This window comes from Ascaphus truei, chromosome 15 (genome assembly GCF_040206685.1).
Source record: "Ascaphus truei isolate aAscTru1 chromosome 15, aAscTru1.hap1, whole genome shotgun sequence".
Classification (NCBI taxonomy): domain Eukaryota; kingdom Metazoa; phylum Chordata; class Amphibia; order Anura; family Ascaphidae; genus Ascaphus; species Ascaphus truei.
This window is the reverse complement of record NC_134497.1, coordinates 3,618,384-3,644,163: the sequence shown is the minus strand read 5'-3', so window position 1 is coordinate 3,644,163 and position 25,780 is coordinate 3,618,384. Positions and strand designations below refer to the sequence as shown.

At 54.5% G+C, this 25,780-nt stretch overlaps 1 protein-coding gene across 1 annotated transcript; it reads right to left on the bottom strand.

The window, feature by feature from the left end:
* Positions 1–275: 275 nt before the first annotated feature.
* On the bottom strand, positions 276–22,230 carry OCSTAMP (osteoclast stimulatory transmembrane protein). The gene is made up of 3 exons (XM_075572617.1): positions 22,160–22,230; positions 1,484–2,534; positions 276–609 (listed from the first exon to the last, which is right to left on the bottom strand). Exons 1-3 carry the CDS (start codon positions 22,180–22,182, stop codon positions 286–288), a joined length of 1,398 nt encoding a protein of 465 aa, XP_075428732.1. The 5' UTR covers positions 22,183–22,230; the 3' UTR covers positions 276–285.
* Positions 22,231–25,780: the final 3,550 nt, after the last annotated feature.

Below are 25,780 nucleotides of genomic sequence, written 5' to 3'. Positions count from 1 at the left end.
TCAATACCCATAATCGGCTACAAAAGCAAATGTTGCACATAAAGAACCGAAAATTAGAATTGCAAAAAAAAAACAATTAAGCAACACTACAAAAGAGTTAACTACGGTCATAAGGCAACAAAATAGTATTAATACCAAAATTGACATTCATGTATTCTGCCAGGGTCACTGAGACTAGTAACCCTGAACTATCACACCAAGTCCTCTGCCATTACCAGCTGGCAATATTGCAGTTTAACAAGTAACCCCCATAGTGTGCCGTGTGTATGAGAACTGCAGGTAAAGTCATTTGGATATATTGATGACATTTGCGGCGTGCTGCTGCAATATTTTTTCGAAGAGATATGCGACTCTTTCTCCTTCTCGCCTCTCATAGAACGAAGCGGAGATTTTTCTGCATAAACGATGCGCATAAGCTTCCAAAAATATCATGGCGAACGTCAGGCAGAAAATGAATCCAACGGTGAACGTGATGGAATTATTTGGCGGGCTTGCCGGTGTTATGCAGTCTTCCGAAACAAACGTCATGTCCCAGGGATACTGCCCATCCTTCGAATACAGAGGGATGTTTGTGTGGAAGAATTGTATTACCGGATTCTTTAATACAACCTGCGTGCAAAGGGACACAAGGTTTAAAGTTCATCAACATCTGAGCATGAAGTAAGCCAAGTTCAAATATAATATATATTAGCCATCTCACTTTCTTCGATCACTATAAATATTTTGCATTGATAATTAAAAAAGAATATGTACATGCACAAATTAATCTGTGATCCAAAATGCTTGCGGTTTTAGAATGTAAGCTGTTTGGCGCAGGGTTTCCTTTCTCCCAATGTATTTATGTATGTGTATATATCATGCACTTATCAGGCAAAGACTGAGCCACTGATTGAGCTACCTGTGCTGAAGCAGGGATATCCTGAAAACCTGACCTGTTGGTGGGGGGGTGGGGGGATGGTCTTGAGGACTGGAGTTGAGAATCCCTGCAGTAAGGGAATAAAACATAGCTTTGGACAGACGGAACACTCTCTTAAATATGAAAGAAAGTCAAGACTCAAATAGGGCCCAAGGTTTTACTGCAAATAGGAGTAAACTCCTGTAGTTGGGGCTAAGAGGTTCTCATCAGCCGTTAATAATAACAATGATAATAATATATTAAAGGGAACGTTTCTCTGTACTTCTCTTGGTTGTGCATCTTTTAGCCTTTTATTCAATAAGCTCAGAAGTCCACTTTTCATGTCACTGAGGCTTTGAGCTCCAAATACTTGCAGTGCATCCTCACCCCGTATTGCATAGCGCCTTAGCTGCACATTGAGTTGGCATCATATGGGGTAGAACGAATGATTGCAATTTTATACCACAGGAATTTACATGGTTTATATAAAACAGCTGTGGCGCAAAAATAATTAGGTGATGTTAGTGCTTTTCTTAAATCCCGTGTCACTGCATAAAAACAAGCATCGCGGCCCAAAAACACACTTACGTCATACTTTATCTGAAGGGTAATTTGCGCGGCGGGCAAGCTTTTGACCCAGGTTCCAGCCTTCGTGGCAGACTTAAAGGCAACGTGATCTGACGCTATAATCAACGCTGTCAGCAGCATGAATAAGGAGAGAATCGCCATCCGGAATAGGCAGGAGCACCGCTCTTCTCTCGATAGCGTGAGTCCTGTTGATTTGATCAGCCTTTTAGGAGAGCAGGCCAGCATGTGGGAAGCTTTATTTGCCTCTGCCAACTTTTCAAGTTTTTGTGTAATATACGAGTTGTCAAATTTAAGGTCGGTTAAATAACATTTTAAATACCAAGTGGCGTTAAGTAGGAGATACATGATAAAAAAGCCTGCCAGCGCCCTGTTGGCTGATAGAATGCTATCCTTGAACAGTGATTCAACAGTGATGAAATCCTCCTTAATCCTCTCAGTAGTTTGTAATATTTGGCTCGAGACTAAAGATGTTTCAGTGTGAGCAAAAAAAGTCACATCTCTTCTGAAGGGTTTCAAAGCTGCCTTAGCTATTTCAGCATTAACCTCTGCGACCATCCTGCTAACATCGCCAGTAGCTTTTTCCCAGAGACATGTTGAATTTAAAAGCCTTTCGGAGGAGTGTTGGGAAATGCATTTGATCATTTGCAGAATGGTTTGGATATTGGCAATGATATTTGGGACAATGTTGAATGTCGTGATCATGAAGCAGGAAGACAGCAGGAGCCTTCGCCCTTGTTTGGTGCCCATTGTAGGGATAATTATGGTTAATATGCAACGAATCGGATGCATTAAAACTAGAGTGCAAAAAAGGAAGATGCCCACAATTATGGACAACACAGCTGATGGTTGAGACTCGTACTGTAAAGAGGTGATGAGCCAATTATAAAGGAAGAGCCCATTTGATAAGGAGAGTAATGCACACACAATAATCAATGTTATGAGCTGTTTCCTGTTTGCAGGAACAGGACGGGAATATGCAGACCAGGCACCCAGGAACAGAACGTGTGCTCTTGCAAATACAACCTTCTGAAAACGGTTCCAGTTTACCGATCTGTAAAAAGAAGTATATATTAATAAACCAATTAATAAAAATAGGTTTGTTTGGTATTACGGACCCTTAACATTGTGAGCTCTTCGTAGATGAATGTGTCTGTGTGCAGATCTGTCAGTGCTTACAGGTCTCTGGTTCATGGGGTCCTCTATCAACACAGAGGGGCGGGACATATACACAGGCACTGACTCCTCCCCCACCATGCCTGCAGCCAGGCACTGACTCCTCCCACTCCCTGCCTGCAGCCAGGCACTGACTCCTCCCCCACCATGCCTGCAGCCAGGCACTGACTCCTCCCACTCCCTGCCTGCAGCCAGGCACTGACTCCTCCCACTCCCTGCCTGCAGCCAGGAACTGACTCCTCCCCCTCCCTGCCTGCAGCCAGGCACTGACTCCTCCCCCACCCTGCCTGCAGCCAGGCACTGACTCCTCCCCCACCCTGCCTGCAGCAAGGCTCTGACTTCTCCCCAAACCCTGCCTGCAGCCAGGCACCGACTCCTCCCCCACCCTGCCTGCAGCCAGACACTGACTCCTCCCCCTCCCTGCCTGCAGCCAGGCACTGACTCCTCCCCCACCCTGCTTGCAGCAAGGCTCTGACTCCTCCCCAAACCCTGCCTGCAGCCAGGCACTGACTCCTCCCCCTCCCTGCCTGCAGCCAGGCACCGACTCCTCATCCACCCTGCCTGCAGCCAGACACTGACTCCTCCCTGCCTGCAGCCAGGCACTGACTCCTCCCCCACCCTGCCTGCAGCAAGGCTCTGACTCCTCCCCAAACCCTGCCTGCAGCCAGGCACTGACTGCTCCCCCTCCCTGCCTGCAGCCAGGCACCGACTCCTCCCCCACCCTGCCTGCAGCCAGGCACCGACTCCTCCCCCACCCTGCCTGCAGCCAGACACTGACTCCTCCCCCACGCTGTCTGCAGCCAGGCACTGACTCCTCACCCAACCTGCCTGCAGCCAGGCACTGACTCCCCCCCCCTCCCTGCCTGCAGCCAAGCACTGACTCCTCCCCCTCCCTGCCTGCAGCCAGGCACCGACTCCTCCCTCACCCTGCCTGCAGCCAGACACCGACTCCTCCCCCTCCCTGCAGCGAGGCACTGACTCCTCCCCCACCCTGCCTGCAGCCAGGCACTGACTCCTCCCCCTCTCTGCCTGCAGCCAGGCACTGACTCCTCCTCCCCCACCCTGCCTGCAGCCAGACACCGACTCCTGCCCCACCCTGCCTGCAGCCAGGCACTGACTCCTCCCCCTCCCTGCCTGCAGCCAGACACTGACTCCTCCACCACCCTGCCTACAGCCAGGCACTGACTCCTCCCCCACCCTGCCTGCAGCCAGACACTGACTCCTCCCCTCTCTGCCTACAGCCTGGCACTGACTCCTCCCCCTCCCTGCCTGCAGCAAGGCACTGACTCCTCCCCCTCTCTGCCTACAGCCAGACACTGACTCCTCCCCCACCCTGCCTACAGCCAGGCACTGACTCCTCCCCCACCCTGCCTGCTGCCAGGCACTGACTCCTCCCCCTACCTGCCTGCAGCCAGACACTGACTCCTCCCTCTCCCTGCCTGCAGCCAGGTACTGACTCCTCCCCCTCCCTGCCTGCAGCCAGGCACTGACTCCTCCCTCTCCCTGCCTGCAGCCAGGCACTGACTCATCAACCTCCCTGCCTGCAGCCAGGCACTGACTCCTCCCCTCCCACCCTGCAGCCAGGCACTGACTCCTCCCACTCCCTGCCTGCAGCCAGACACTGACTCCTCCCCCTCCCTGCCTGCAGCCAGGCACTGACTCCTCCCCCACCCTGCCTGCAGCCAGACACTGACTCCTCCCCCTCTCTGCCTACAGCCTGGCACTGACTCCTCCCACTCCCTGCCTGCAGCCAGGCACTGACTCCTCCCCCTCCCTGCCTGCAGCCAGACACTGACTCCTCCCCCACCCTGCCTGCAGCCAGGCACTGACTCCTCCTCCCCCACCCTGCCTGCAGCCAAACACTGACTCCTCCCCCTCCCTGCCTGCAGCCAGACACTGACTCCTCCCCCACCATGCCTGCAGCAAGGCACTGACTCCTCCCCCTCCCTGCCTGCAGCCAGGCACTGACTCCTCCCCCTCCCTGCCTGCAACCAGGCACTGACTCCACCCCCACCCTGCCTGCAGCCAGAAACTGACTCCTCCCCCTCCCTGCCTGCAACCAGGCACTGACTCCTCCTCCACCCTGCCTGCAGCCAGGCACTGACTCCTCCCACTCCCTGCCTGCAGCCATGCACTGACTCCTCCCCACCCTGCCTGCAGCCAGGCACTGACTCCGCCCTTCACCCTGCCTGCAGCCAGACTGACTCCTCCCCCACCCTGCCTGCAGCCAGGCACTGACTCCTCCCCCTCCCTGCCTGCAGCCCGACACTGACTCCTCCCCCTCCCTGCCTGCAGCCAGGCACTGACTCCTCCCCCTCCCTGCCTGCAGCCAGGCACTGACTCCTCCCCCTCCCTGCCTGCAGCCAGGCACTGAGTCCTCCCCCACCCTGCCTGCAGCCAGACACTGACTCCTCCCCCACCCTGCCTGCAGCCAGACACTGACTCCTCCCCCACCCTGCCTACAGCCAGGCACTGACTCCTCCCCCACCCTGCCTGCTGCCAGGCACTGACTCCTCCCACTCCCTGCCTGCAGCCAGAGACTGACTCCTCCCCCTCCCTGCCTGCAGCAAGGCACTGACTCCTCCTCCTCTCTGCCTACAGCCAGGCACCGACTCCTCCCTCACCCTGCCTGCAGCCAGACACCGACTCCTCCCCCTCCCTGCAGCCAGGCACTGACTCCTCCCCTCTCTGCCTGCAGCCAGGCACCGACTCCTCCCCCACCCTCCCTGCAGCCAGGTACTGACTCCTCCCCCACCCTGCCTGCAGCCAGACACTGACTCCTCCCCCTCCCTGCAGCGAGGCACTGACTCCTCCCCCACCCTGCCTGCAGCCAGGCACTGACTCCTCCCCCTCTCTGCCTGCAGCCAGGCACTGACTCCTCCTCCCCCACCCTGCCTGCAGCCAGACACCGACTCCTGCCCCACCCTGCCTGCAGCCAGGCACTGACTCCTCCCCCTCCCTGCCTGCAGCCAGACACTGACTCCTCCACCACCCTGCCTACAGCCAGGCACTGACTCCTCCCCCACCCTGCCTGCAGCCAGACACTGACTCCTCCCCTCTCTGCCTACAGCCTGGCACTGACTCCTCCCCCTCCCTGCCTGCAGCAAGGCACTGACTCCTCCCCCTCTCTGCCTACAGCCAGACACTGACTCCTCCCCCACCCTGCCTACAGCCAGGCACTGACTCCTCCCCCACCCTGCCTGCAGCCAGGAACTGACTCCTCCCCCTCCCTGCCTGCAGCCAGGCACTGACTCCTCCCCCACCCTGCCTGCAGCCAGGCACTGACTCCTCCCCCACCCTGCCTGCAGCAAGGCTCTGACTTCTCCCCAAACCCTGCCTGCAGCCAGGCACCGACTCCTCCCCCACCCTGCCTGCAGCCAGACACTGACTCCTCCCCCTCCCTGCCTGCAGCCAGGCACTGACTCCTCCCCCACCCTGCTTGCAGCAAGGCTCTGACTCCTCCCCAAACCCTGCCTGCAGCCAGGCACTGACTCCTCCCCCTCCCTGCCTGCAGCCAGGCACCGACTCCTCATCCACCCTGCCTGCAGCCAGACACTGACTCCTCCCTGCCTGCAGCCAGGCACTGACTCCTCCCCCACCCTGCCTGCAGCAAGGCTCTGACTCCTCCCCAAACCCTGCCTGCAGCCAGGCACTGACTGCTCCCCCTCCCTGCCTGCAGCCAGGCACCGACTCCTCCCCCACCCTGCCTGCAGCCAGGCACCGACTCCTCCCCCACCCTGCCTGCAGCCAGACACTGACTCCTCCCCCACGCTGTCTGCAGCCAGGCACTGACTCCTCACCCAACCTGCCTGCAGCCAGGCACTGACTCCCCCCCCCTCCCTGCCTGCAGCCAAGCACTGACTCCTCCCCCTCCCTGCCTGCAGCCAGGCACCGACTCCTCCCTCACCCTGCCTGCAGCCAGACACCGACTCCTCCCCCTCCCTGCAGCCAGGCACTGACTCCTCCCCTCTCTGCCTGCAGCCAGGCACCGACTCCTCCCCCACCCTCCCTGCAGCCAGGTACTGACTCCTCCCCCACCCTGCCTGCAGCCAGACACTGACTCCTCCCCCTCCCTGCAGCGAGGCACTGACTCCTCCCCCACCCTGCCTGCAGCCAGGCACTGACTCCTCCCCCTCTCTGCCTGCAGCCAGGCACTGACTCCTCCTCCCCCACCCTGCCTGCAGCCAGACACCGACTCCTGTCCCACCCTGCCTGCAGCCAGGCACTGACTCCTCCCCCTCCCTGCCTGCAGCCAGACACTGACTCCTCCACCACCCTGCCTACAGCAAGGCACTGACTCCTCCCCCACCCTGCCTGCAGCCAGACACTGACTCCTCCCCTCTCTGCCTACAGCCTGGCACTGACTCCTCCCCCTCCCTGCCTGCAGCAAGGCACTGACTCCTCCCCCTCTCTGCCTACAGCCAGACACTGACTCCTCCCCCACCCTGCCTACAGCCAGGCACTGACTCCTCCCCCACCCTGCCTGCTGCCAGGCACTGACTCCTCCCCCTACCTGCCTGCAGCCAGACACTGACTCCTCCCTCTCCCTGCCTGCAGCCAGGTACTGACTCCTCCCCCTCCCTGCCTGCAGCCAGGCACTGACTCCTCCCTCTCCCTGCCTGCAGCCAGGCACTGACTCATCAACCTCCCTGCCTGCAGCCAGGCACTGACTCCTCCCCTCCCACCCTGCAGCCAGGCACTGACTCCTCCCACTCCCTGCCTGCAGCCAGACACTGACTCCTCCCCCTCCCTGCCTGCAGCCAGGCACTGACTCCTCCCCCACCCTGCCTGCAGCCAGACACTGACTCCTCCCCCTCTCTGCCTACAGCCTGGCACTGACTCCTCCCACTCCCTGCCTGCAGCCAGGCACTGACTCCTCCCCCTCCCTGCCTGCAGCCAGACACTGACTCCTCCCCCACCCTGCCTGCAGCCAGGCACTGACTCCTCCTCCCCCACCCTGCCTGCAGCCAAACACTGACTCCTCCCCCTCCCTGCCTGCAGCCAGACACTGACTCCTCCCCCACCATGCCTGCAGCAAGGCACTGACTCCTCCCCCTCCCTGCCTGCAGCCAGGCACTGACTCCTCCCCCTCCCTGCCTGCAACCAGGCACTGACTCCACCCCCACCCTGCCTGCAGCCAGAAACTGACTCCTCCCCCTCCCTGCCTGCAACCAGGCACTGACTCCTCCTCCACCCTGCCTGCAGCCAGGCACTGACTCCTCCCACTCCCTGCCTGCAGCCATGCACTGACTCCTCCCCACCCTGCCTGCAGCCAGGCACTGACTCCGCCCTTCACCCTGCCTGCAGCCAGACTGACTCCTCCCCCACCCTGCCTGCAGCCAGGCACTGACTCCTCCCCCTCCCTGCCTGCAGCCCGACACTGACTCCTCCCCCTCCCTGCCTGCAGCCAGGCACTGACTCCTCCCCCTCCCTGCCTGCAGCCAGGCACTGACTCCTCCCCCTCCCTGCCTGCAGCCAGGCACTGAGTCCTCCCCCACCCTGCCTGCAGCCAGACACTGACTCCTCCCCCACCCTGCCTGCAGCCAGACACTGACTCCTCCCCCACCCTGCCTACAGCCAGGCACTGACTCCTCCCCCACCCTGCCTGCTGCCAGGCACTGACTCCTCCCACTCCCTGCCTGCAGCCAGAGACTGACTCCTCCCCCTCCCTGCCTGCAGCAAGGCACTGACTCCTCCTCCTCTCTGCCTACAGCCAGGCACCGACTCCTCCCTCACCCTGCCTGCAGCCAGACACCGACTCCTCCCCCTCCCTGCAGCCAGGCACTGACTCCTCCCCTCTCTGCCTGCAGCCAGGCACCGACTCCTCCCCCACCCTCCCTGCAGCCAGGTACTGACTCCTCCCCCACCCTGCCTGCAGCCAGACACTGACTCCTCCCCCTCCCTGCAGCGAGGCACTGACTCCTCCCCCACCCTGCCTGCAGCCAGGCACTGACTCCTCCCCCTCTCTGCCTGCAGCCAGGCACTGACTCCTCCTCCCCCACCCTGCCTGCAGCCAGACACCGACTCCTGCCCCACCCTGCCTGCAGCCAGGCACTGACTCCTCCCCCTCCCTGCCTGCAGCCAGACACTGACTCCTCCACCACCCTGCCTACAGCCAGGCACTGACTCCTCCCCCACCCTGCCTGCAGCCAGACACTGACTCCTCCCCTCTCTGCCTACAGCCTGGCACTGACTCCTCCCCCTCCCTGCCTGCAGCAAGGCACTGACTCCTCCCCCTCTCTGCCTACAGCCAGACACTGACTCCTCCCCCACCCTGCCTACAGCCAGGCACTGACTCCTCCCCCACCCTGCCTGCTGCCAGGCACTGACTCCTCCCCCTACCTGCCTGCAGCCAGACACTGACTCCTCCCTCTCCCTGCCTGCAGCCAGGTACTGACTCCTCCCCCTCCCTGCCTGCAGCCAGGCACTGACTCCTCCCTTTCCCTGCCTGCAGCCAGGCACTGACTCATCAACCTCCCTGCCTGCAGCCAGGCACTGACTCCTCCCACCCTGCAGCCAGGCACTGACTCCTCCCACTCCCTGCCTGCAGCCAGACACTGACTCCTCCCCCACCCTGCCTGCAGCCAGGCACTGACTCCTCCCCCACCCTGCCTGCAGCCAGACACTGACTCCTCCCCCTCTCTGCCTACAGCCTGGCACTGACTCCTCCCACTCCCTGCCTGCAGCCAGGCACTGACTCCTCCCCCTCCCTGCCTGCAGCCAGACACTGACTCCTCCCCCACCCTGCCTGCAGCCAGGCACTGACTCCTCCTCCCCCACCCTGCCTGCAGCCAAACACTGACTCCTCCCCCTCCCTGCCTGCAGCCAGACACTGACTCCTCCCCCACCATGCCTGCAGCAAGGCACTGACTCCTCCCCCTCCCTGCCTGCAGCCAGGCACTGACTCCTCCCCCTCCCTGCCTGCAACCAGGCACTGACTCCACCCCCACCCTGCCTGCAGCCAGAAACTGACTCCTCCCCCTCCCTGCCTGCAACCAGGCACTGACTCCTCCTCCACCCTGCCTGCAGCCAGGCACTGACTCCTCCCACTCCCTGCCTGCAGCCATGCACTGACTCCTCCCCACCCTGCCTGCAGCCAGGCACTGACTCCGCCCTTCACCCTGCCTGCAGCCAGACTGACTCCTCCCCCACCCTGCCTGCAGCCAGGCACTGACTCCTCCCCCTCCCTGCCTGCAGCCCGACACTGACTCCTCCCCCTCCCTGCCTGCAGCCAGGCACTGACTCCTCCCCCTCCCTGCCTGCAGCCAGGCACTGACTCCTCCCCCTCCCTGCCTGCAGCCAGGCACTGAGTCCTCCCCCACCCTGCCTGCAGCCAGACACTGACTCCTCCGCCACCCTGCCTGCAGCCAGACACTGACTCCTCCCCCTCCCTGCCTGCAGCCAGGCACTGACTCCTCCCCCTCCCTGCCTGCAGCCAGACACTGACTCCTCCCCCTGCCTGCAGCCAGACACTGACTCCTCCCCCACCCTGCCTGCAGCCAGACACTGACTCCTCCCCCACCCTGCCTACAGCCAGGCACTGACTCCTCCACCACCCTGCCTGCTGCCAGGCACTGACTCCTCCCCCTCCCTGCCTGCAGCCAGACACTGACTCCTCCCCCTCCCTGCCTGCAGCCAGGCACTGACTCCTCCCCCACCCTGCCTGCAGCCAGGCACTGACTCATCAACCTCCCTGCCTGCAGCCAGGCACTGACTCCTCCCCCTCCCACCCTGCAGCCAGGCACTGACTCCTCCCACTCCCTGCCTGCAGCCAGACACTGACTCCTCCCCCTCCCTGCCTGCAGCCAGACACTGACTCCTCCCCCCACCCTGCCTGCAGCCAGACACTGACTCCTCCCCCTCCCTGCCTGCAGCCAGACACTGACTCCTCCCCCCACCCTGCCTGCTGCCAGGCACTGACTCCTCCCACTCCCTGCCTGCAGCCAGAGACTGACTCCTCCCCCTCCCTGCCTGCAGCAAGGCACTGACTCCTCCTCCTCTCTGCCTACAGCCAGGCACTGACTCCTCCCCCAGCCTGCCTGCAGCCAGACACTGACTCCTCCCCCTGCCTGCAGCCAGACACTGACTTCTCCCCCACCCTGCCTGCTGCCTGGCACTGACTCCTCCCCCTGCCTGCCTGCAGCCAGAAACTGACTCCTCCTTCTCCCTGCCTGCAGCCAGGTACTGACTCCTCCCCCTCCCTGCCTGCAGCCAGACACTGACTCCTCCCCCACCCTGCCTACAGCCAGGCACTGACTCCTCCCCCACCCTGCATGCTGCCAGGCACTGACTCCTCCCCTCCCTGCCTGCAGCCAGGTACTGACTCCTCCCCCTCCCTGCCTGCAGCCAGGCACTGACTCCTCCTCCACCCTGCCTGCAGCCAGAAACTGACTCCTCCCCCTCCCTGCCTGCATCCATGCACGGACTCCTCCCCACCCTGCCTGCAGCCAGGCACTGACTCCTCCCTTCACCCTGCCTGCAGCCAGACTGACTCCTCCCCCACCCTGCCTGCAGCCAGGCACTGACTCCTCCCCATCCCTGCCTGCAGCCAGACACTGACTCCTCCCCCTCCCTGCCTGCAGCCAGGCACTGACTCCTCCCCCTGCCTGCCTGCAGCCAGAAACTGACTCCTCCTTCTCCCTGCCTGCAGCCAGGTACTGACTCCTCCCCCTCCCTGCCTGCAGCCAGACACTGACTCCTCCCCCACCCTGCCTGCTGCCAGGCACTGACTCCTCCCCCTGCCTGCCTGCAGCCAGACACTGACTCCTCCTTCTCCCTGCCTGCAGCCAGGTACTGACTCCTCCCCCTCCCTGCCTGCAGCCAGGCACTGACTCCTCCTCCACCCTGCCTGCAGCCAGAAACTGACTCCTCCCCCTCCCTGCCTGCAGCCATGCACTGACTCCTCCCCACCCTGCCTGCAGCCAGGCACTGACTCCTCCCTTCACCCTGCCTGCAGCCAGACTGACTCCTCCCCCACCCTGCCTGCAGCCAGGCACTGACTCCTCCCCATCCCTGCCTGCAGCCAGACACTGACTCCTCCCCCTCCCTGCATGCAGCCAGGCACTGACTCCTCCCCCTCCCTGCCTGCAGCCAGGCACTGACTCCTCCCCCACCCTGCCTGCAGCCAGGCACTGAATCCTCCCCCTCCCTGCCTGCAGCCAGAGACTGACTCCTCCCCCTCCCTGCCTGCAGCCAGGCACTGACTCCTCCCCCTCCCTGTCTACAGCCAGACACTGACTCCTCCCCCTCCCTGCCTGCAGCAAGGCACTGACTCCTCCCCCTCTCTGTCTACAGCCAGGCACTGACTCCTCCCCCACCCTGCCTGCAGCCAGACACTGACTCCTCCCCCTGCCTGCAGCCAGACACTGACTCCTCCCCCACCCTGCCTGCTGCCAGGCACTGACTCCTCCCCCTGCCTGCCTGCAGCCAGACACTGACTCCTCCCTCTCCCTGCCTGCAGCCAGGCACTGACTCATCAACCTCCCTGCCTGCAGCCAGGCACTGACTCCTCCCCCTACCACCCTGCAGCCAGGCACTGACTCCTCCCACTCCCTGCCTGCAGCCAGACACTGACTCCTCCCCCTCCCTGCCTGCAGCCAGGCACTGACTCCTCCCCCACCCTGCCTGCAGCCAGGCACTGACTCCTCCCCCACCCTGCCTGCAGCCAGACACTGACTCCTCCCCCTCTCTGCCTACAGCCTGGCACTGACTCCTCCCCCTCCCTGCCTGCAGCCAGGCACTGACTCCTCCCCCACCCTGCCTGCAGCCAGGCACTGACTCCTCCCCCTCCCTGCCTGCAGCCAGGCACTGACTCCTCCCCCACCCTGCCTGCAGCCAGGCACTGACTCCTCCCCCTCCCTGCCTGCAGCCAGAGACTGACTCCTCCCCCTCCCTGCCTGCAGCCAGACACTTACTCCTCCCTCTCCCTGCCTGCAGCCAGGCACTGACTCCTCTCCCACCCTGCCTGCAGCCAGGCACTGACTCCTCCCCCTCCCTGCCTGCAGCCAGAGACTGACTCCTCCCCCTCCCTGACTGCAGCCAGACACTTACTCCTCCCTCTCCCTGCCTGCAACCAGGTACTGACCCCTCCCCCTCCCTGCCTGCAGCCAGGCACTGACTCCTCCCCCACCCTGCCTGCAGCCAGGCACTGACTCCTCCCTCTCCCTGCCTGCAGCCAGGCACTGACTCATCAACCTCCCTGCCTGCAGCCAGGCACTGACTCCTCCCCCTACCACCCTGCAGCCAGGCACTGACTCCTCCCACTCCCTGCCTGCAGCCAGACACTGACTCCTCCCCCTCCCTGCCTGCAGCCAGGCACTGACTCCTCCCCCACCCTGCCTGCAGCCAGGCACTGACTCCTCCCCCTCCCTGCTTGCAGCCAGGCACTGACTCCTCCTCCACCCTGCCTGCAGCCAGACACTGACTCCTCCCCCTCTCTGCCTACAGCCTGGCACTGACTCCTCCCCCTCCCTGCCTGCAGCCAGGCACTGACTCCTCCCCCTCCCTGCCTGCAGCCAGGCACTGACTCCTCCCCCTCCCTGCCTGCAGCCAGGCACTGACTCCTCCCCCACCCTGCCTGCAGCCAGGCACTGACTCCTCCCCCTCCCTGCCTGCAGCCAGAGACTGACTCCTCCCCCTCCCTGCCTGCAGCCAGAGACTGACTCCTCCCCCTCCCTGCCTGCAGCCAGGCACTGACTCCTCCCCCTCCCTGCCTGCAGCCAGACACTGACTCCTCCCCCTGCCTTCAGCCAGACACTGACTCCTCCCCCACCCTGCCTGCAGCCAGACACTGACTCCTCCCCCACCCTGCCTACAGCCAGGCACTGACTCCTCCCCCACCCTGCCTGCTGCCAGGCACTGACTCCTCCCCCTCCCTGCCTGCAGCCAGACACTGACTCCTCCCCCTCTCTGCCTGCAGCCAGGCACTGACTCCTCCCCCACCCTGCCTGCAGCCAGGCACTGACTCATCAACCTCCCTGCCTGCAGCCAGGCACTGACTCCTCCCCTTCCCACCCTGCAGCCAGGCACTGACTCCTCCCACTCCCTGCCTGCAGCCAGACACTGACTCCTCCCCCTCCCTGCCTGCAGCCAGACACTGACTCCTCCCCCCACCCTGCCTGCAGCCAGGCACTGACTCCTCCCCCTCTCTGCCTACAGCCTGGCACTGATTCCCCCTCCCTGCCTTCAGCCAGGCACTGACTCCTCCCCCTCCCTGCCTGCAGCCAGGCACCGACTCCTCCCCCTCCCTGCCTGCAGCCAGGCACTGACTCCTCCCCCTACCACCCTGCAGCCAGGCACTGACTCCTCCCACTCCCTGCCTGCAGCCAGACACTGACTCCTCCCCCTCCCTGCCTGCAGCCAGGCACTGACTTCTCCCCCACCCTGCCTGCAGCCAGGCACTGACTCCTCCCCCTCTCTGCCTACAGCCTGGCACTGACTCCTCCCCCTCCCTGCCTGCAGCCAGGCACTGACTCCTCCCCCACCCTGCCTGCAGCCAGGCACTGACTCCTCCCCCTCCCTGCCTGCAGCCAGAGACTGACTCCTCCCCCTCCCTGCCTGCAGCCAGAGACTGACTCCTCCCCCTCCCTGCCTGCAGCCAGGCACTGACTCCTCCCCCTCCCTGCCTGCAGCAAAGCACTGACTCCTCCTCCTCTCTGCCTACAGCCAGGCACTGACTCCTCCCCCACCCTGCCTGCAGCCAGACACTGACTCCTCCCCCTGCCTGCAGCCAGACACTGACTCCTCCCCCACCCTGCCTGCAGCCAGACACTGACTCCTCCCCCACCCTGCCTACAGCCAGGCACTGACTCCTCCCCCACCCTGCCTGCTGCCAGGCACTGACTCCTCCCCCTCCCTGCCTGCAGCCAGACACTGACTCCTCCCCCTCCCTGCCTGCAGCCAGGTACTGACTCCTCCCCCTCCCTGCCTGCAGCCAGGCACTGACTCCTCCCCCACCCTGCCTGCAGCCAGGCACTGACTCATCAACCTCCCTGCCTGCAGCCAGACACTGACTCCTCCCCTCCCTGCCTGCAGCCAGGCACTGACTCCTCCCCCTCCCACCCTGCAGCCAGGCACTGACTCCTCCCACTCCCTGCCTGCAGCCAGACACTGACTCCTCCCCCTCCCTGCCTACAGCCAGGCACTGACTCCTCCCCCTCCCTGCCTGCAGCCAGGCACCGACTCCTCCCCCTCCCTGCCTGCAGCCAGGCACTGACTCCTCCCCCACCCTGCCTGCAGCCAGGCACTGACTCCTCCCCCACCCTGCCTGCAGAGAGCTCCGCACAGGAGAACCGTTTGTGTGTCTGTGTGTGTCTGCTGAGTGTTTTGTGGATGTAGAGGGGGCAGCAGTGTGTTTTTTTGGTGTGTGTGTGTCTTCAGTGGGTGTAGAAGGTGGAGGAGGGCTGCAGAGTGGGTTTTGGTATGTGTGTGTGCCTGCAGTTTTGCGGGTTTACAGAGGGCTGCAGTGTGTGTTTGTGGGTGTAGAGTGGGGCTTCTCTGTGTGTGTGTCTTCAGTGTGTGTTTTGTAGAGGGTAGAGGAGGGCTGCAGTGTGTGTTTGTGGGGCTGCTCTGTGTGTGTCTTCAGTGTGTGTTTTGTAGAGGGTGGAGGAGGGCTGCAGAGTGTTTTGTGGGTGTACAGGGGGGCTGCACTGTGTGTTTGTGTATATACAGGGGGATGTGTGTATGTACAATTTCCTTTTAATAAACATGTGCAGTAAAAGAATGTAGACGATCATGCTGATAAAAATCAATATGACTAAAAAATGTGTCTACAAAAGTGTTATCTTTTTTATGAAACATTAAAAATAACCCTACATTTAGCCAATAATAGTAATAATCCCCTCAGAGCAGGGCATTACTGGCCAATAATGGCCTATCTGGGTTACAGACGCAGCGGGCGTTATCCGAACATTTCACGGAGCCGTTTTCATGAACTCTGCTGTATTCCACGCGGCGTCCACTCGTTATTCTTCCGTGAACGCCGCCGATCACACCAGTCACACCTATCCCAATCCAGCAACGCGCCAGCGCCGGCACTAGTAAAAACACAAGTAAACACGCGTCTTAACGCGGGAACGTTTGAAGAAGTCATGCAGCACGACCTGGGTGTGCCCAGGAATCCACACCGGGAAATGTTCGGATAACGGCCGCTGCATCTGTACCTCGGCGTCGCCTCGGCCCTTCAACTCTTCCAGCCAGGGCATTATTGGCCCGTAATGCCCTGTTCTTCGGGGATTATTACTTAAATATTCAGGAATGCCTACAGTATTGGATAAGAACATTATTCGTAAGTGTCTGCATGGATTTATGAGGGATAAATCATGCCAAACTACCCTTATTTGTTTGAGTAGATACCTGTAAGTTGGAATTTAGACCAGGAAAATGCAGTTATTGTAGTCAACTTAGATTTTGCAAAGGCTTTGGATGCAGTGCTTTACAAAAGGTTACTGTACAAAATAATAGACATTGGATTCGGTTTAAGAACACGCAGCAGAAAGTTGTCTTAAGTGGAACCTTCTCAGGTTGGGATAAAATTCAAGGATCGGTCCTCTGTATTAATTACCTTGAGGTTGGCATAGAGAGAAAGGCTTCTATTTTTGCTGATGACACAACATTATGTAGGTTAGTAAAATAAGAGCAGGATGCAATGTATTTACTGAAGGACACTGTATAAACTTGGCAGGTAAATGGCAGATAATGTTTAATACAGAAAGGTGTACGTTATTCTTTTAGGAAGCAAGAATGACCAGCCTACATACAGACTAAATAGGACATAATTAGGTTTATTCTTGATTCAGAAATGCTTGAAGACAGAAATTTTAGTAATAGTGCTCAATGTCAGGCAGTAGCTGCAAAGGCTAAAAGGATATTATCTTGCATTAAATAAGGTCTAATTGATGAAAGACAAAACTTCATAATGCTGCCGCTGTATAAATTCTTAGTAAAACTATGGATATGAAATACACTTGTGGCCACAGCTTCATAAAAAATACATTATGGAATTGGAAGAAGTGCAGAGAAGAGCCACTAAACGAATAAAGGGGATGGATAATCTGATTTATGAGGAAAGACTATCCAAATTAGGTTTGTTTACATTAGATAAGAGGTGTCTGAGAGGCGATATGATTACTATTTACTAATATATTCAGGGTCAATACAAGGAGCTTTAAGGGATCTATTCATCCCAAGGGCAGTACAAATGAACACGGGGTCATCTCTTGAGACTGGAGGAAAAAAGATTTCACCAGCAGGAAAGGAAAGGGTTATTTACAACAAGGGCAGATACTATGTGGAATCTACTACCTGTGGTGACTGTAATAGCACATACAGTACAATCGATATTGATACAGGAATATGCCAAATAAGTTTAAAGGGGCAATATCCTACGTGTGTTTATTTAAAATAAATCAGTTCTGTAGTTTTACATAATAGTTACTACATTTTTTTATTTAAAATTCAACTCTTAATGCCATTTTTAATGAGTTTAATATACTGAGCATTCTTTGATTTCTATAGCAGGTTTAGCCCACCTCCCCAGCAGTGCAAGATCTTTGCAACACTTTCCTGTTTGTAATCATATGTTGCCAATATTCCCAGCAGTTTGAGCTGGAAACTGTAAAAATACATAATGTTACCGTAGTGATTTAAGAATAGATGGTAGCTGCTGAGTTACACTGACTGAAGTATTGATTGAAACTGAAATGCGGCCATTTAGTGAACCCTGGGAAGAACGTGGTGTGTGTGGTGCTCAAACCTGGGCAAGTGTCCTATTGAGACATATGACATATTATAACCATTATATGGTGGTCCGGTGATAATGGAGTGCCCCTCAATAAATTGCAGAGAAACTGAGTAGTACTGTAGGGGAAGTGACAAGTGGAGTCAGTTGGGACAACCACAGGGATGTACACAATAATCACCCAAACAGTATATTGAAGAAGGCAATAATGATGGAAAGCAGGATTTAAATAAGGCACTAGGGCACTTTAGATTCAGAAGTGCAGAGGGTGCAGACAGAGCACAGCTCCAGACGTCCTGCAATGTTGATTCAGAAGTGCAGAGGGTGCAGACAGAGCAGGACGTCTGGAGCTGTGCTCTGTCTGCACCCTCTGCACTTGTGAACCCTGGGAAGCAGGATCTTTGCTGACAGCTCACGGGAGAACCAATCGATCGGCAGCTTAGGTTTTAATTAAAGGTAATCAAAGGCGGCATATATTAAAACAAAAAAAACATATATTTTTTTTTTTAAAGTGCCGCTTGTATTGCCTCTTTAACATAGAAAGGATGTTGATCTAGGGAAAAATCTAATTGCCATTACTGGAGCCAGAAAGGATAATTTTTTTCCATTACGAGATATCACTGGATAATGTGTCGCTGGGGTTTTTATTTGCCTTCCTCTGGATAAATATCCTGTAAGTACAAATATAGGATAAGTATCTGTCGTCTAAATGCAACGTTGGTTGAACTCAATGGACATACAGTATGTCTTTTTTCAACCTCATCTGCTATATAATGTATATACTTCCTTATCTCTGAATAGAGGCACCGACGGTCTCGGCAGCGCGATGAAACACCCGAGATATCGGAGAAATATACAAATACAAAATACGTTAATTGGATTCAAATGATTTATTTGCATATTTCCCAGGTACCCCTGTCTGGGATGGGAATGTGCTTTGTTGTACATCTGGTCCGTGTTTGCTCATCTAAAGCAGGCGAGCTCAACGCCAGTCCTCCAACAGGTCAGGTTTTCAGGATATCCCAGCTTCAGCACAGGTGGATCAATCAGATGTTCAGTCGCAGAATGACCCTCTGATTGAGCACCCTGTGCTGAAGCTGGGACTTTATTGAGTCACTTGTACTGAAGCAGGGATATCCTGAAAAGCTGACCTGTCGTGGGGTGGGTGGGCTTGAGGATTAGAGTTGAGCATCCCTGATCTAAAGTACCCCTCCCACAACAACCCCAGGGCGGCGTGATTCAGTCTTTCCATGCAGCCTTGGAAAAGCACCACATTGTTCCGTATTTAGGGTCTGATTCTATATGTGCTGAAGCATACAATCGGGTCGTTTCTGGACCAAAATTCCCTCTTCGGCACTTATAGAATCACCCTCTTAAAGTGTATTTTTTTAGCATTTAATTTTTTTTTTTTACTGTATATACTGACTATACATCTTCAAAGCAGCCGATCCACCTACTGTATGTAAGAACAGAACCATTGATGCCCAGATAAAGGGCCACAGCTACTGTAACACACTAACCATTTCACTGAAGGAAGGAATGTGACACCTCTCACCTCTTTCTAGTGCACACTGATGATCCAAATGCATTTACTTGAATGAAAGTGAATGTATCATTAAGTTGTATACATACATACCCCGCATTAACGTACGCAATGGGACCGGAGCATGTATGTAAAGCGAAAATGTACTTAAAGTGAAGCACTACCTTTTCACCATTTATTGATGCATGTACTGTACTGCAATCGTCATATACGTGCATAACTGATGTAAGTAACACATTTGTAACAGGCTCTATAGTCTCCCCGCTTGCGCACAGCTTCGGTACAGGTAGGGAGCCGGTATTGCTGTTCAGGACGTGCTGACAGGCGCATGCGTGAGCTGCTGTTTGCCTATTGGGCGACATGTACTTACTCGCGAGTGTACTTAAAGTGAGTGTCCTTAAAGCGGGGTATGCCTGTAATCACAATGAAGAAGTTGAGATAACTCTGAGATATAATATATATATATATATATATACACACACACACCGCCTTTTTCACCCACCATAACTTAAAATGTGTATGGTAAACCTACGCAGCCTTGAGAATTGCAAAGCCAGTACAACCAACCTCACACTGATGAGACCCATAAAGGTCGAAACAGCTGTCTGTGAGTGGTTTGACTGGCTTTGCATCTAATCCCATGCTGTGCTTAAAAGCTGTGTGAACAGCTGACATTTGCTTATAAGGGTTTCATGTAAAAATGGATTTCAGGCGAAAGGTGACACATTGTGTGCCCATTTGCATGTAATTTCCCAGAATCCCTTGCTGCAGTGGAAGCACTGTATGCTAGGTGATAATGGTGAAAGGCAAGGTTGCAGACCTGTCTTAGGCCTCGTCCATGGTTGCTGCTTGCTGGCGGAGGCATGCTGAGGCGCGCTCCCGCTCAGCACTGAGCCTCTACAGCCGCAATGAGAACGGCTGTAGTTGGGGCTCGCCTACGCTTCCGCAAGCGCTTGCGGAAGCGCAGGTCTTACCAGAATTTTAGATTTCCCCGCTTGCCGGCGCGCAGGGCGGTCACGTGAGCGGTTCGCCCAATGAGGGCGAACCAGCTCCGTGACGTCACTGGCCCGCCCCCTGACGGCGCGCAGGGAAAGCACCCACAAGGCCAGGGAAAGCACCCGCTTTCCCTGAGCCTCAGCGCGCCTCAGCACGCCAGCGGGAAGCTTGGCCGAGGCCTAAGACGTGTGTGCTCACAAGTGATTATATATATATATATATATATATATATATATATATATATATATATATATGTTTATAGCTTTTGTGTGTAGATCTTACATTTAGACGTAGCAAATTAAATGATCAAGCAAATAATCAATAGGGTTATCATTTTTGTACTGTGTGGGACCAGTTAGCATTCTATAGGTGTTCTGTGGACCCTTTGTAAATTGAAACTCTACTAAAAAAAAATTCTAGATTGCAAAAATAATTCAAGTTTTGCCCTATTTTATTCATTGCGTATAGTAGTATATTTTAATATCAAAGATATGTTTGGGGCCCCCTCCTCTGTGCATTTTAATAAATCACACCTTTTCATACATAGGGCAGTATGGAACCCATTACTAAAGATTTCCATCTGAATGAACAGAAATCAGTGCAGCAGAGAACGTAACAAAGATACACGTAAGACTATGACACATAACATGGTAACCCAACCACAGCACGCTTTTGTTTAAGAGGAAACATTAACCAAATACAAACATCATTTATTTTTAGTTCTGCTTTCAGTTGTATACTTGGAAATGAAGAAATATTCTTCCTTCCATGTTCCTGCAAAGAGTTTACAAGAGCGTTTCCTATAATAGCTTAATGGGTGCTGTTTGCATTCTCCGTATTTCTTTGTTAGGGCGAATAATGCCAGCTCTTTAATGGGGTAAATGCATTAGTTACTTCATTGAAAATATTCTGGAACATATTTGGTATGTTCTGTTTCTCACGTGGGTTTCAATATCAAGCCGCGCGCTTCCAAAGTAACCAACCTATGCTTTAAGAGCTACCGCAAGCTTATTGCATATTATTGCCTACCGCAAGCTTATTGCAGGTCAAATATGGTACAAGGAGCTACATGACTGTGAATTTCAATATGTAATAATAAAAGAGTCAGTTCTACAGTATTTAAAAACATTACTGGGGCAAATCATTCATTTTTTTCCCAACCATTTAATAAGGTTACATGGTCTTCAGAAACCAGAACTACAGCAAGCCTACAGCAAGCTTATTAGCAATAGTGCCCAATGTCACACAGTAGCTGTAAAGGCAAATACGATCTAATCTCGCATTAAACGGGGAATGGATGGTAGGAAAGTAAGCAAAAGTATGCCCCTCTATAAAGAATTAGTAAGTACAGTTTTGGGCACCACACCATAAAAGAGACATCATTGTCTGTGTCACCCCCAAAGTGTCACATAAAGTGTCTGTGGAGTTAATTCTGGAGTTGTAATTGGAGGTGAATACTACAAGAAAATCTGGACTCTGCACCATAACAACAACAAAAACTTTGCAACTGTGAGAACGTGACTTTCTAAATGCTGTGATAATTTGTGCTCTTCCTATCCCCCAGTACCTGGGAAGTCTCTCCTCCTGCATCTCACTATGCCCTCTCTATTGCTTTTTCTGCTGACTGTTTCCGCACTCCTTTGTGAATGTTTCTGTTCTCTCCAAGTTGCCAACTCCCCACTGCACCATTATTTATACACCTCTCTCCCAACAACTTCTTTACCCCTCAATATAAAGCACCCACACAAATCCTCTATTCACACCCTTTATCTACTCCTTTCTGCTGCTGGGGATATCTCCTAATCCTGAACACAGACATATACACCTGATCCCACCCACGCCATCTCTTTCCCTGCAAATGTTGTTAACCTTCTGATTTAATACTGACTAATCTTAACAATCGCCCCACAAATCAAGCATCCCAATAGCCTGTACTCATGGCTACTGTCCCACAGTTACTCCTACCACCCATTGTGACCAAGCACTGCCATCTACAGAACTTATTCCCTCACCTGCTGTCTCTGTATGTCTCCCATGAAACCTCTTAGATTTTAAGCTCTTCGGGGCAGGGATTTCCTTTCCTATTGTCTGATTTTGCTGCGCTTATTGTATTATTATAATTCCCTGTACTGTATTCTTTGTGAAGCGCTGAGTACACTTTTGGCACTATGTAAATAAAGATATACATACATACATAGTTAAAGTGGTGCAAAATAAAATGCCATACCTCTTATCTGTTGGATGCCACATTCTTTATGAGCTGTTAAACTACTAATGTATGTTGATAACTGTCACAAGATTTGTCACTGTGCTATATATATTTATATGTGAGATGCGTCATACCAGAAAACAAACACTTAAAATATTCCCCAGAATGTCAGCCCACATCCTACCCAAGCGTATGGACATTTTTAGCAAATGAAAGAGGAAGTATACAAATGAGAAAAAGATTATATTTATTCAAAAAATGACAAGAGAAAGGGCCCCCAACTGGTCAAGTTTTCTGGATATCGCCCGCAAGAGCTGTGCAGGGAGATGCAGTTTCTCTCTGTGCAGGGAGATGCAGCATCTCTCTGTGCAGGGAGATCGCCTGCAAGAGCTGTGCAGGGAGAGGCAGCTTCTCTCTGTGCAGGGAGATCGCCTGCAAGAGCTGTGCAGGGAGATGCAGCTCTCTCTGTGCAGGGAGATCGCCTGCAAGAGCTGTGCAGGGAGATGCAGCTCTCTCTGTGCAGGGAGATGCAGCTTCTTTCTGTGCAGGGGGATGCAGCGTCTCTCTGTGCAGGGAGATCGCCTGTAAGAGTTGTGCAGGGAGATGCAGCTCTCTCTGTGCAGGGAGATCGCCTGCAAGAGCTGTGCAGGGAGATGCAGCTTCTTTCTGTGCAGGGAGATGCAGCTTCTCTGTGCAGCTTCTCTGTGCAGCTCTGCCAGACTGGAGCGAAATTGCACAGGCAGATCTCTGAGACAGCAAATTCCAAGTCGTACAGCATTCTAATTTTTGTACAATACCGTTTTTTCACAAAATTCAAACCATTTGGTAGGAACATGCAAACACGTTCGATGTTGCAGTGATACACCTGAATAGGCCCCTAATAGTCTAATGGGTGAAATATTAATAAGTGTAGTATATTTAATTACAGAGAATAGAATTTACACACTACCACAGATGTGTTTAGGTCAAAATTGGTGTATTCAAATAATAATCACTTGTATCTCATGTTCCTCTCCTTTAATTAGCTTGTTGGTAATGTCGGTCCATTAAAAAAAAAAAAAATAGTTGTTAAATGCCACGACGTGGGCTGCCCAAGTTCTAATCGTACACGTTTGAACAATAACATGTGTGTTACTTGATTACATAAATTGAACAATGTTTAGTGTGAACTATCCACAACTATCCACAATCATCACTGCCCTAAAACCGGCATTCATGACCACAAATTCATAGTACAGGTAGTCCTCGTTATCCAACGTTTCCCTTTACAACGAATGGCGTATCCAATGCTTTACAATGCAACCCTGCGGGCCGTTTTCCGACGCCGGAATGCGCTATCCAGCGCTCACCGCCGCTGATTAACATTGGACTCACTTTACAACGGTTTCACTGTCCAACGCTACTTCCAGAACGTCCAACGCTACTTCCAGAATGGGTTCCGTTGGATAACCGAGGACTGCCTGTACACAACCATAAATAATGGTTCTGCCAATACATATATACTCACATTACTGCCATCTTATCACAAGTTTTATGATATTTAATGTGTACAATTGACCACTAATATTGCCCGTACAAAGGATACTCCAGAATGAATTAGTAATCACCACTACCCCCCAGAGCCCGGCCTGCACAACTCCAGTCCTCGAGGGCCACAAACAGGCCAGGTTTTCAGGATATCCGTACTTCAGCACAGCTGGCTCAATTAGTGTCTCACTATGACTGAGCCACTAATTGGGCCAGCTGTGCTGAAGTAGGGATATCCCGAATACCTGGCGTGTTTGCGGCCCTCGAGGACTGGAGTTGTGCAGGCCTGGCCTAGGCAGTATACTCTAAACCAAGATATATTCTAAGTACTATAGGCAATTGCTAACATGTACTGATCGTTTAGAACGACTTTACCTTATTGTGTTGTGTTTTTGTGTATAGGGAAAGGTATTTGCAGCACAAAGAGGAACGTGGTCATGCCACTTCTAGTATAAACTCTTTGGAGCACTCCTGATGGAAAATAAAATGTCCTTGCAATCTGTCCACCAGTCCTTCCGCCAGTCATCCTCTTCAGAGCGGCCGTAGCACCGGCGAAAACATCGATTTACAATGGTTCATTAATAAATATTCTGTTACCAAATCCTAAATGCCCACTCCTCCCAGCAAAACATTCAAAATCCTATGCATTAAAAAAAATAATCAGTTGTGTAGTATTAGATAATACTGCATTTAATAAAAATGTAAACTCAATGCCAGTTTTAATTAGGTTTAATGTACATGGGCATCCTTTGATTGCTATAGCAGGCTCAGTGTTGGCAGGAGATCTTTAAACAACTGTATGTAAAGCAATTCTGCCATCCTGTGGGCTGAGGGTATAGCATAGCTTGTAATGCACAAAAATGTAAAATAGAAGTTTCTCAAATGATAATATCCACCTCGTCTTGAATGGAGAAAAAGCAAGTTACTGTGCGAAGATCTCTTCTTCTGTCACAGGTTCCAAGGTCGTTTTAGACATCTTCTGCGTAGACTTTTGGGGATAGAAATATTGGAAATATAACAAGGTAAGCTACAATTTCTGTACAGCACAGGAACTGATAGAAAGGACCACTGGGCTCATTTAGTCTGCCCATTTTCCTTGACTTACCCATGTCTCAATTCTGGGGTGAGGCTTTGGGGTTCAAACAGGATTACCCAATGTACCCAAATATTACACAGACAACGACTCGGAAGAAAAACGGCTAGCAGCTTTATTTATACATACAAAATGTAACCAAAACCCAGCTATGGTTCTCCATCAACAAACAACATAAAGCCCGTGGGATACCCCTGGCTTATACCTCTATTTGCCAATTGCTGCCCAAGCCACTTGGCTCAACATACACACCAACTGGAAGGTCATTCCCATACGTCCGACCAAGCCGAGTATGATACCACCTTCCCCAAACACAAACTAACGGAGGTATCCACCATCTCCCAAGAAGGAGCCAACATCGGTAGGGTCCCTTATACTAAGGGTGCACAAACTTTTAAGTCTGCGCCCCCCTGCCTAATCTTCCCTCCTGCTTGCCCCCCCCCCCCCCTTTTTGGCTCCGGCACGGGGTCATGTGACAACACATTGCCATGACAATGCGACATCACGTGACCCCGCAGCGTCATTTGACGCCGGGTTGCCATGGAGACGCGTCGCAAGAAGCCAAGGTAAACAAATTTACAGAGGCCTCGTGCATACCCCTGGAATGTAATTTAAATGCCTTCGGGGAAGCGTGGTGTCTCTGTAAACACCTCACCCCTCCCCCTCTAGAAAATCCAGCGAAATATATATACCATATTTTCCCGATTATGGGGCGACTCCGAAAAAAAGGTGACTCTCTAATTTTAGAAGCAGCTGGAAACAAAAACAGTTTACACACAGACACACACACACACTCTCTCTTTGTCTCTCTGTCTCTGTATCTACAGTATCCCTCTCTCTCTCTGTTAAGCGGCGTCCATGCTGCCGAAGACCGCGCAGAGGCATCCGTGCGCCGCGCAATCACATTGCATTAAGGCATTGATCGCGTGACAAGCAGGAGGCGGCGCGCGAGGAATCACTTGAAAGTGCTTTCTTGGTGCGACGGGCAGGTCACGTGAGCGGTTCGCCCAATGAGGGTG

Coding starts and splice junctions, on each gene's coding strand:
- OCSTAMP (XM_075572617.1), bottom strand. CDS start 22,182: ATGTGGCATCCAACAGATAAGAG. Junction 2,535..22,159: donor TGGCATCCAACAGATAAGAG/GTATGGCATTTT, acceptor TTCTTTTTACAG/ATCGGTAAACTGGAACCGTT. Junction 610..1,483: donor CCCTTCAGATAAAGTATGAC/GTAAGTGTGTTT, acceptor CTTTGCACGCAG/GTTGTATTAAAGAATCCGGT.